We start from the raw sequence: 12,492 nt of genomic DNA on the forward strand, positions 1-12,492 counted from the left end.
TCTTTGTCGCTGCCGCCTCCCATTGGTTGGTGTGCCTGCGCGCTGGCCTCTACCATTGGCTGTTCTTGAAGCCGCCTGGCAGAGATTGGCTGGCGGGCGCCGAGCCCCGCCCCGCGGTCGGGGTGTTTGGGTTGGCGAGGTGCTGGAGGAGCTGAGACATGAGGTCGCGCTGCCGCTTGACAGTTGCTCAGTCGGGTTGCGGTAGCCTCGTGCCGTGGCAGCGCGCGCGCCCCCTTCGGGCTGCCAAAGCCGCAGCGCTGCCGTCCCGAGGCGCCGCTCCAGCAGCGTCCGCGCCCCGCTGCCGCTTGGGCTGAACCGGGGCGCCCGGGCGGCGACCATGCCGGTGCCCGGGCGGGGGAGGGAGCTAACGGGAGTGGCCGCCCTGCCAGAGCCGCGCAGCGCCCGCCGGCACAGGCGCCTGCCCCCCGCCTGAGCCCGCGCCCGGAGCCCGCACCATGGACGAGCGGTTCCACAAGTGGCTCCTGCCGCCGCTGCTGACGCTGCTCTTCGTGCTCATCATGTACCAGTACGTGTCCCCGTCCTGCCCCGGCGCCGCCTGCCCGCGCCGCCTGCCCGCCGCGCACCGCGGGGCCCCGGCCTGGGACGCCCAGCCACCGCCGCCGGAGGAGGAAGAGGAGGAGGCAGGGACGGCGGCGCTGCCGCGGCTGGTGCCCAAGTTCCCGTTCGCGCGGGCCGAGCTGTGCCGCCGGGTGCAGTTCGACATGCGGGGCCGCGACGTGATCGTCTTCCTGCACATCCAGAAAACGGGCGGCACCACCTTCGGGCGGCACCTGGTGCGCAACATCCGCCTGGAGCAGCCCTGCTACTGCCGCGCGGGCCAGAAGAAATGCACCTGCCACCGGCCCGGGGGGGACCAGGACACCTGGCTCTTCTCCCGCTTCTCCACGGGCTGGAGCTGCGGGCTGCACGCCGACTGGACCGAGCTCACCAGCTGCGTGCCCGCCGCCATGGAGCGCAGGGGCTGCCCGGGCAACCGCACCCTCAGGTCAGTGCCTGCTCCGTGGGGTGTGTGTGTGTGTGGGGGGGGGGGGGGGGGGCTGCTGTGCCCTGCGCTCCGGCTGGGATGCCGGCAGCAGCTGTCGGGGAAAGGGGGCGGCACCGGCTGCTGCCCCTTGCAAAGCGCCGGGTCAGACCCGGGCCCTTGGAGGATGGTCCTGGGGAGGGCAGCGCTGGGGCATAGAGGGTGACAGTCCACCCACTTCTGCAGTCGCAATGTTACAGACAGGCACAGAGGGGAGCTGACCCCCTGCACGGGTCTGTGGCATTCATCCCGTTGTTGCCGCGACTCTCACACTGCAGAGCTCTGCTGCTATCTAGGTATTTCCCTATCTAGCTCAGGCTCTTCCTCTAGACTAAATTCAGTCCTTTCTTCAATCACTGGCTAGTTCTATTTAATCTGAGCAGAAGAACCCCTTGCAATGTACCTGACTCCTTAGAAATCACCCTTATAAATATCTTTCTAAATATAGGGCCTGATCCATATTGTTAAAAACTCTTTTGAAAAACAAAAATTGAGCTCTAAAAGCTAATTTGTATTATTACATGTATGTTCATTTATTTCTTGCATTTCACTTCTTAGTCAGTTTAATTTGCATGCTCTCATGAACTAGCAATCTTTGGATTGTACAATAGAATTTAGTCCAAAGACTCTTGATGGACATCTTGCTACTGTAGTGCTGTAAGATTGCAAATAGGGTCTCTTAAACTTTTAAGTCATTCAGAGCAGGAACCTTCTCTTAATAACTGTTGGTGAAGTACCTAGTACTGGTGTATAAACAAACCTTTTGTAAAATTTCATTATTGTCAGAACCTATATTTGGGCCCAAATTTAATTTTGTTTCCTAGAGTTCTAGCAACAACTCTCCTGTTAGATTTCCCTGCTCTTTGTTACGGGATTTTGGTGGGAGGGTAGGCCTCTGTTTTTCTCTGTCTCAATAGCATATGCCTGGGATGTCTGAATTTCTGAGACAGTAGGCTTTTCAGCGACTTAGCATCTAAGGGATTTTAATACATTTGGATCAGTTTATTCAGTTATTCACATTCTTGTCTACATGGAAGAAAATAAGGTAATGAAACCTAAAAGTTTACAAAAAAAATTGGAATCTGCAGGCATATGCTTCATACTTTCAATCAGTGTTAGAGTGCAGACTTTGGTAAAGTCATTAGACTTTGCGTAACACCAAAAATATAACCCCAGCTATGGTTAGCTGTGTGTGGAAATACGTTTTTAGTTATGATCCCTTATGCTTCATGGCATGTTTTTCTGAGCTTTGTTAATCGTGCTTACGAGCAGGTTGCAAATTTTGATTTGGTCTGAATGCAATGCATTGGAATTAAAGATTTCCAGCCAGTTCAAGAGGTTGGTAGCAGATGCTGTTGCTGTTCTCAGGAGCCAGAGAACATGAAAAAGGCACAATGGCCAGAGGTTTCTGAGATTAAATCCTATATTTCACTTCTACCCACCCATCTAATTTCAGCTCCTTTCCTGAGACTGTGAATACAGTTTAATTATAAATAAACTCCACTGTCTGGCAGTTTTTCAAGAGCTCTTCCCCAGGGCTTTAATTAAAACTACAAATTGGTTCATATTTGACAAGAAGGTCACAACTCCGGATGCTCTCCTCCAATGCTTATTTTTCCTTATTCACAAAGATTTATAATACTTCTGTTGTTAAACCTATCTATATTCGTTTACTGACAAACTTCAGGTCTCGATGGATTGCTTCACTTCTATCTTTATTGTGCATATACATTCCTTATGCAAATTAAAGGTGTGAAAGGAAAAGAACTTAATTCCCTTTCGTGAAGAGATTACTACACTTAACATCTCTTTGCAGCAATATGTTTTTCTCCTAGGGCTTGTCTACCCTTGGAAATTTACCAAAATACCTAAATGAGAGAGAGTCGCTCCTATTCCAAGATCAGTGTGTCCACTCAGGCTAATACTGAAATAACTATTCTGGAATAATTATTCCACAATAGCTACCCTGGTAAATTTTGAAGTGTAAACAAGCCATTAAACTTTTTCTCCTGTTTTTCCTTTCTCCTCCAGTTGCACTATGTGAAAGAATGTGAGCAGTAGAGCTCTCAGCTGAAATCGTATAGTCTTTGTTTACTACATGTGGACTGTCATAGTCAGGATGGAAAAAAACATTGCACTTTGCCAGACAAGTTTCCCTAACGCCATAATTAATATACCCTTAGATTTATGAAGTCTGTAGCCATCCTATTTTGTATTATGTTCCTATCAGCTGTTGTAAGAGGAACAAGATCTCACCTTGTCAGTACTAAAACGGAAGACTAAAAAAGAGCACTTGCATTTCCGAGGAATTAACTTTTGGTAACCTAATAGGTGACAGATTTCCTTCTGATTCAGGATTGAGCCAGTATGTTAGAGGCACTGTAAATGATTTTTTTTTTTGAAGCAGAAATATTGAACGTATGTGGACATTTAAAGTGTTTGCTACAATTGTTTACAATAACATTTTTAAAAAAATCTTTAAACTTAACTCTTTAAATTTAATCTTTAAACACTTGTGATGCCTTGATAATATGTCTTAAATAGATGAAAGCTTAAATCCTTTAGGAAAATATATTCACAATTAGGGCCTAAATTCCTCCCTGTGAGCTAAATCCAAAAAACTCCTTGATTTAACTATTTGGGTGTAGAAATATAATTGTTACAATGATAGCTCCTCACTTCTGTCGGAGAGTGGGAAAAGTATTAATTCCTCATTGATAAACCCATTGACTCTAAAAGCTTGTGATGTTTAAATACAGTACGTTTCACATTGTTCCAAAATATTAATTTATATTTTGTGCAGAAGAGGGAAAAAGTGGTGTGAGGGGGATGAGGAGAGGGTGTCTAATCAGGTCCCTGTATATATACACTTAGTCCCCATCTGAAAACACTTACACATGTGCTTATCTTTATTCATTGTGAGTAGTCCCATGGAAGACAAACAGCTAATTTAATTCTCAATATTTGGCTGTTATCTTAGTGGGATTAATTGTGTGAAACATCTATGTTTCCAGGGCGTGCATGTGATTTATAGGACATTTTGAATAAGTGTGTTTATACAGTTCATACATTTATAAAGATGTTAAACTGTAAATGTTATATCTTGTATATAAGGGAAGGAGCTAGACTTTGAATAACTTTAGGAGCAGGAGAGTGGGGTGGGAGGAGGTATTTTTTCATGCTTTGTGTGTATATAATAAGATCTTCTACACTTTCCACAGTATGCATCCGATGAAGTGAGCTGTAGCTCACAAAAGCTTATGCTCAAATAAATTGGTTAGTCTCTAAGGTGCCACAAGTACTCCTTTTCTTTTTGCGAATACAGACTAACACGGCTGTTACTCTGAAACCTGTCTTTAGGGACTATGTGAATTGCTTGGCATTAAATTTGCAGCTTTATTAAGTATTCAATCAGCATTATAATCCTTGTGATGCAGATAATTAAGGAGGGGGGTATTATTTATATGGAAGTTGTTTGGTAAATGTTATCTTGTTACATCCTCCCTTCATTTGTCGTGTTTACAATTAGTATTTAATAGACAGAGGTTGAGGGTAAAATTAATTATTTCAGAAGATTGGGAATGCAAGGTAAAATGGAATGATAGGATTAAAGATTATAAATAGGCAATTAAAGTGTATTAAATTAGGCTATTGATAAAGCAACTTTAAAAGATAGAGAAGTGTTAGAAAACAGTTTGAAGAAAAAGCACAGAGGTTGTTCATTGGACTGCTACTAGTCATTTAATTAAACAAAGCAAATACAGGAATAATTCACAGAATTAAATATCTGTTTTCTTTTTGGGAAATCATTGGTCCTTCAGTAATGTTATATCCCTTAGTGAAACTTTGATCTAATCAATGGATGTAACTATTCACTGTATCCTCGTAGTGTTTGTTGCTTGTATTGTATTACATCCTGTGTCAGGTTAAGAAAGAGAGAAAGCAAATTTAATAGATTAAGGCCAGAAGGGACCATTATGATGATGATCAAGTCTGATCTCCATGTTACTCTGTTGACTTGAAACTCCGTTTGTAAAGTACCTCAATAAAAGTCTGATCCTGTCAAGTGCTGACTGCCCCTTGCTGTGAGCACCCTTCACTCCCACTGAAGGCATGGTCAAGCCCTAACCACCTGTCTAGGGACATACACCAAGAGACTTAAATTATATTTTAATCATTATTTCAATATTCAGTTTATGTGAATGGAATTTTTACCTAAACTAAAACTGAAGGTAATGGAGGTCATATCTTGGAACAAAGTGAAACATATTAGATATTATACATGACACCGTAAAGCCTCTGGATTTAGATGAGAAATTAGACTTCTACTTTCTGCTGTATAGGTTACATTTTATTGTTACAGTAACTTCTAAGTGAATTTGCAGTTTCAACTCAGAGAAAATCTTTGGCTAGATACCTAGCCAAGGACTTTACTTGAGTTGAGATCAGGAAGACGATCAGAAAGCCCTGATTGTGAATGTTACCAAAGTGTTTGATCCTTTGGGCTATATCAGAATATATTTTTGATTTAATGAAAAAGATTAAGTGTATTTTGCTTTTTTGTTAACATCATGGAGTTAACATAAGCTTCCATCTCAACTCTTTATATGGTAATATACTGAGAGAATTGGATATTTAGAACTTAAACCCTTTCATAATTAATCTTTACTTATATAATATTAGCCTTTATAATATTGCATTATAAAGTTTTATGTTAACATTTACAAACATTTCAAAAGGTGTTTAATTTGAACACTGTGTCATATACACTTGAGTACATTTATCTTTTAGACGTGATTATGAAGAAAATTATTTGAATCTAGTACCAGTGACTTGATTTTATTTTTTAACATGGTTGTACAGGAATGTTTTAGTGACTAAACCCTTGACGGGCTCTGGAGGGACCAAAACAGATGTAAAGCAATACCTTAACTGCATTTTTTAGTTTTCATAAGTGTGTTTTTCTCTGTATCATTAACATACTCTTCAGGGTGGTATGGGGAGTTCTTAACTTAGCATTTCCTATATCCCAGTAAAGTATGGGGAGTAGAAGTCACTGTTGTGCAGCCAGTTATAACTCAAATTTAACCTTCATCAGGGTTTGCAGTCTGAAGTCAATGTAAGTCACTTACTGCCACCAGTGGTACTGGTCAGATTTTCAAAAGACTAAGTGTAGGCTTCTATTCTTGAAAATTTTGTTGTCAATATACAAAAGTTTACAATAAATTTAATTCATTGGAATTCTAATCTTTCATTCTAAAAACTGAATCTGTTTGTTTTAAAGTGACAGATTTCATGCCATTGAGAAGTTTTTATTAACAAAAATACAATTTTCAGCATTAGTGGCTAAAACACCTACACAAATGTTTAGCTCTTAGTGCATAAGTAGACCTATTGAAATACTTGCTTTGTTAGTTACAGGATCTTCATTGGTTTAGTATTTTATTTGCCTAAAGCAGTTTTATAAAGTTTTTAAATAAAATACCAAATGAGTAGCAGCATTTTAAAAACAATGTTTACAGTTAATCTTAAATTTTAATCTAAAATTGCAATAGCACAGTTTTTCAAGTGTTTCAAAAAACTGATTTAAATCAGAGTGAGGGCAACTTTGTAACAAGTGATTTACATCAGTGACTTAAATATCTCCACCCTAACCCGTGTCTTGAAATCCCTCTAGAATTTGTTCAGAATAATTTAAAGTTAACTTGATGAATGTGCCATGCCGTATAGAGCTGTGGATGCACAAATAATTATAATGAAGAACTATGATGCCAGCAGTAATACCTTTATACAGATATACAGCTGCATTATTGTGTATGAACATGCATGTATGCATGAAGCTGAGTGTATACAAAACACATAATATTAAATATATTCATAAAGTTCTTAAACATTTGGAAATCTCGGTAGATGTGTAGGGAGTAAAGTCCTTGTGTACGTAGGATGGGGTTAAAGCAGCAGGCTTCAGCTTTCTCAGACTGAATAAACATTAGGATGACCAATACCCCAAACCCTGTTGAACAAAATTAATGGTCCATTGTGGGAGGACACAAATGTAGTTGGGCACCATCTATCTGATCTCTCAAAATCACCAATTTAATCCAGTCAGATGGTACAGTATAGGATTTTACCAATAAAGTTCAACTGGTACAACTTCCCTTGTGTGTATGCAGTTATATTGGTATAAAAGTGATGGTACTGTCGCTTATTTCCCTAAATTTATGGGAATAAGCAATACAAGTGTAGGCATCTTCTACTAGAGGGGCCTTTGAACTTAACTGGCGGTGTTTCAGTTGGGAGAGTCCCAACTGTTGTAATCTGGCCTTGGAGACTGTAACTTCCATGATACCTTGGGGATGAGATACTTGCACTTCCAGGGAATGCAGGGGTAGCATTCGGTGGGTTCCATTCTGGTCAGGGGCGTGGAGATCGCTTTGTGGAGCTCTGTCTGCTAGAAAAGCAGGAGCTGCTGCTGAGAAATTGCTGGGGCTCTGACCAATGAGGGAGCCACAGAGCCTGTTGCTGGGCTTCATTGGAGCCAAGGCAGAGACTGTTGTGCCTAGAACTGACTGAGGTAGGCTGCAGTGAAGGAGTGTGAGTAACCACCACCTTTGTTTCAGAAAGTGCTTGCAAGGAAATGGAGATAGTGAAGAGACTTTATGGATTTCCCTGAGTCCGAGAAGAGATGAAGTGGCCTTATTGTCTAATGAAAATCCAGGGTCACTGACCTGTGGTTAAAACAACTCCCATCTTCAGAGGGGTTGTGGAGGTTTGAATGATCTCAAGTTAGAATTGCTCTGCCCCCTAGCTGAACTGCCTTACTGGACCAATAGAATGCTGTCCACAGCTTTATTATCTTCAAGTGTGCCCACGCAACCAAGTTTCTAGAACTCTGAAATTAAGAGGAGTGCACACTCAAGGGTGGGGTAAATTAAATTGATTAAGTTTCATTTACTACTGTAAACTGCAATTATTAATTGAGTTGTTGAAATCAAAGTTGTGACATTTTAATTAATCTCAATCTGTTATCATGTTTTACTATGTTGTTAAGTAAAGGTGTGTTAACACTATAATCTAAATTTATATTGGATGTATATTATTTTTAATTGGTACTTTTGAGTTAGACCCCCTCACATAGATCAACTCAGGTTTATTCCTGGAGATCCCCAAGACATGCCAGTGAATGCGTTATAGGGCCCAGTCAGGTGGAAGCACCACCAAGAGTAAATTTCTTTTATAAGTATAAGGACTGCAGCTGAAGGTTGGCTAGAGGATTCCTACCTATCCAACATCACCCATGGGATACTCAGGATCTCCTTTACTGTTGACAACATCAGGCGACTGGGCACACAGGTGGGTGTTGCCTGCTCCTTAGTAACCCAGGAAGGGAAGGGGTGGTACACAAGCATAATTTCATTCACACTTGGGGTTGTACCAATATAACTATTTTAGTAAAAAAACAAACAAACAGAAAAAACCAAATCACACCCCTAACAGAAATGGCTATAACAGTACAAAAATGTGAACAGACCAGGCCTTGAGACTTCCCTCGTTAGGTATTTTCCCATCCGTAGCCAACATTGCCAAAAGCTGTCTTGATGCCATTTTCTGGTTTACCCCAGGAGCTGGCACCTGACATGTACCCTAGCCATTTAGGATTATCACCTTCTAGATGTAATTCTAATGTCAAATGTACCTAGCAAAGTACGCCTCTCAGGTGATGAGGAAGCTGGAAAAAATCCAGTGCATGGGTCAACTTTGCCTTGAGGGACCAGTGAGAAGTTCTACCTGTTGTAAAAGGTGGGGAGTATCCCACCAATCCTGGTTGTCTCCCTCTCCTGAATTGACCAATAAGATGCTGTGAGGGCAGAGCCAGCACCAGTTCCACCACCAGTGCCACCCTGTGTCCACTGGTAGATGGAAAAAGGTGGGAGTGAGGGCATTTAAGTCAAGTCTAAATCAATACAAATGTTCTCTCTTGTGCATAAGTTTGTATTGTCAATAATTATGCACCATCTAATCAAACTAACAAGAATCTTTTTAAAGTTTATGTGCATTACACTGAAGTATATTTACTTAGAATGTGGTGTTTTCCAAGCTTTTAATATAAGCTATTAAAACCTAAGTCACCATAATTGTATACACTACTTGAGCTCTACTGTCTGTACAGTTTTGTGTTCTAGACTTACTGAGCTGCAATAATTTGTTGGATCGCCTAATGGAATTGAACTATTTCCCCAGATCAGTGTTACTGTTGGCACTGGACTTTCATAAACAAGCCATGAACTGCTAATGGAATGTACATTAAATTAATCTGACAGTTATGCAATTTGAAAGGTTAAATGATACAAGTTAATAGATTCACTGTCCCCCTCTTCCCCAAGAGGATTTGGCTTTAATCTTAAAAGTGCTCAGTGGTTTGGGTTCAGATGGCTCAAGATGGAACCCTTTCTCTGGACCCAGGACTGAGCACAGCAGCTGTGATAATCATGAGCTACCAAACTGTCAGTAACCCATGGAAAACCCTTGCCCAGGTTATAAGAATTCCATCAAATTTTGGCACATTAAAGACTGTTTAAAGACCTACAACGACTCCCTTGCAGGGAGTGGAAAAAGTATAGAGAAAATAATAAATATTTTAAAAACTGCTTTCTGACTCAAAATTCAGTCATAAATCCTTTAATAAATTAAGTCTCCAACTCCAGCTAGAACTAGAATTCAGCTGAGTAGTTTTAAAGTCTGATATATTCCATGTGCCAGAACTCAAAAGTACAGTAGCCCCAAATAGTTAGCACCATTCTTAGAGCTCCACAAATAGTAAATTTTACTGATAAGGTTTCTAAGCCAATATGTAATGCTAGAGGAGGATCCTCTTCCATGTGCCAGGACTGGAGGAAGGGAACAAGATGTAAAATCTGTTAAACAGCTCTGGTTTATGTACGTAAAAAACCTGTCACCTAAAGTGCTCACCCTAATGATGTACTTTATAAACACTTAGCTATGAGAGAGCTGAAAGAGGAAGAGCACTATAACATCCTTATGTAATCTTCAAATACTTCCATTGAGAGATATGGTAAAATTGAACTATTTAAAATCTTAAATTAAAGTCCTAGGTTAAAAAGTAGTAGACTAACCACTGGTCTACAGTATGAGTTTAGGTCGAATTTAGCAGCATTAGATTGATTTAACCCAGCACCTGTCCACACGACAAAGCCATTTTTGTCTACCTAAAGGGCTCTTAAAATCGATTAATGTACTCCTCCCCGACGAGGGGATGAGCGCTGAAATCGACATTGCCTGGTCGAATTTGGGGTAGTGTGGATGCAATTTGACGGTATTGGCTTCCGGGAGCTATCCCAGAGTGCTCCATTGTGACCGCTCTGGACAGCACTTTCAACTCAGATACACGAGCCAGGTACACAGGAAAAGCACTGGGAACTTTTGAATTTCATTTCCTGTTTGGCCAGCGTGGCGAGCTCATCAGCAGAGGTGACCATCCAGAGCTCATCAGCACAGGTGACCATGCAGTCCCAGAATTGCAAAAGAGCTTCAGCATGGAAGAACACGGGTAACAGTGCCCCAGACATGCCATTTCTATGATGAGCTGCATGCAGTTGCAGGGGATGACCCTACTACTACCCCACCCCTGTCCGTGGATGCCTGCAAAGGGGTAGTCTCACGCAACAGGGATGAGGATTTTGGGGACAAGGAAGCTGATGAGGAGGAGGATTGCGCACAACAGGCAAGCGGAGAAACCGTTCTCCCCAACAGCCAGGCACTGTTTATCACCCTGGAGCCAATACCCTCCCATGGTGGGCTCCTGGCGCAGGAAGCCGGAGAAGGCACCTCTGGTGAGTGTACCTTTGTAAATATGGTTTAAAAGCAAGTGTGTTTAATGATTAATTTGCCCTGAAGACTTGGGAATGCATTCATGGCCTGTACAGCTACTGGAAAAGTCTGTTACCGTGTCTGGGGATGGAGTGGAAATCCTTCAGGTACATTATTAAGGGGACATTCAGAGGAGGCCATTCCTGCTGGGCTGTTTGCCTGTGGCTGAAAAGAAATCATCCCAGCTTTTAGCCACATGGTGGTGGGGGGGCCTGTTCACGCTGAGCTGTTCACTTTTGGCTGGCAGGGATCTTCCCTCATACTAGTCACGCAGTGGGAGGAGAGAATTGGGGGTTGCTGCACGTTAACCTGAAAACCGCAGCCCCTCCTTTTAAATGGCCAATCCAACGGGAAAGGAGGGCGCTGCCATTTGAAACCATTCCCACGTGTTGTAGCGATGCTGGTTCTGGCGGGACCGAACTGAGAGTGCCAATTCAGGACAAATTGCTTAAAGCAGGGCAGTTACAGCCCAAGGCTGGGGTTTCTATGCACACCAAGGCAAACCAAACCAGCCAGACAGGGAGGACTTTGGTTTTACCCCACTGGCTAACCACAGGTCACACAAGCAATTCCCTTAGACACTCCAGTTTCCCAGTATCACCACCAGTGGCACTTGTTATGGGAATGAATTGTTATAAAAACCCATACCCCACTAAAAGAAAAACGGTTCTCTCGATCCCAAAGGACCAAGCCCCAGACCCCGGTCAATATACAAATCCGATCTCACCCACAAATCACGCTGTTGCCAATCCTTTAGAATCTAAAATCTAAAGGTTTGTTCATAAAAGGAAAAAGATATAGATGAGAGCAAGAATTGGTTAAATGGAATGAATTACATACAGTAATGGCAAAATTCTTGGTTCAGGCTTGCAGCAGTGATAGAATAAACTGCAGGTTCAAATCAAGTCTCTGGAGAACATCCACAGCTGGGATGAGTATTTCAGTCCTTGGTTCAAGGCTTCAGTGTAGCAAAGTTCCTCCAGAGGTAAGAAGCAGGACTGAAGACAAGATGGAGGAGCTGCAGCAGCTTTTTATATTCTCTTGCCAAGTGGTCTCTGCTTTCTTTGTTCCAAAAACAATCTGTCCATCACATGTCATGGAACAACCTCAGAGTTCTGTCCATAGGCATGTCCCTGCATACCTCGCTGAGTCCCAAGGCGTGTCTGCTGTCTCTCAATGGGTCAACTGTATAGGTGATGGTCCTTAATTGGCTATCAAGCAGGCTAGGCAGAGCTGACACCAACTCGTCTGGGGTGTCACCCAGAAGCATAGCATAAGTTTGAACTACAGACAGTATGGAGCCAATATTCATAACTTCAACTACAAAAATGATACACACATATAGACAGCATAATCACAATCAGCAAACTATAACCTTATCTTAGACACCTCATTTGACCCCTTTTATATAAGATTTGGTGCCACTACAGGACTTTCGTTGCAACAGTGATTTATATGGTCCCAGATTATGTCAATAACGTCAAAGTTATGAAGGTTGAAGAAGTCGAAAGACTGTGGCTTACCATGGCGGCCTGCAAGCCGAATTCTGTTGCCCGGCCCTG

At 42.3% G+C, this 12,492-nt stretch overlaps 1 protein-coding gene across 1 annotated transcript in view; it reads left to right on the top strand.

Annotated features, from left to right (window-relative positions):
- Positions 1–455: 455 nt before the first annotated feature.
- Positions 456–12,492, top strand: part of HS6ST3 (heparan sulfate 6-O-sulfotransferase 3) — a 545,104-nt gene continuing 533,067 nt past the window's right edge. Inside the window, exon 1 of the mRNA XM_077807043.1 lies at positions 456–1,006. Coding sequence (XP_077663169.1) covers positions 456–1,006 — 551 coding nt within the window. The remainder of the gene's footprint in view (positions 1,007–12,492) is intronic.

This window comes from Eretmochelys imbricata, chromosome 1 (genome assembly GCF_965152235.1).
Source record: "Eretmochelys imbricata isolate rEreImb1 chromosome 1, rEreImb1.hap1, whole genome shotgun sequence".
Taxonomy (NCBI): Eukaryota; Metazoa; Chordata; order Testudines; family Cheloniidae; genus Eretmochelys; species Eretmochelys imbricata.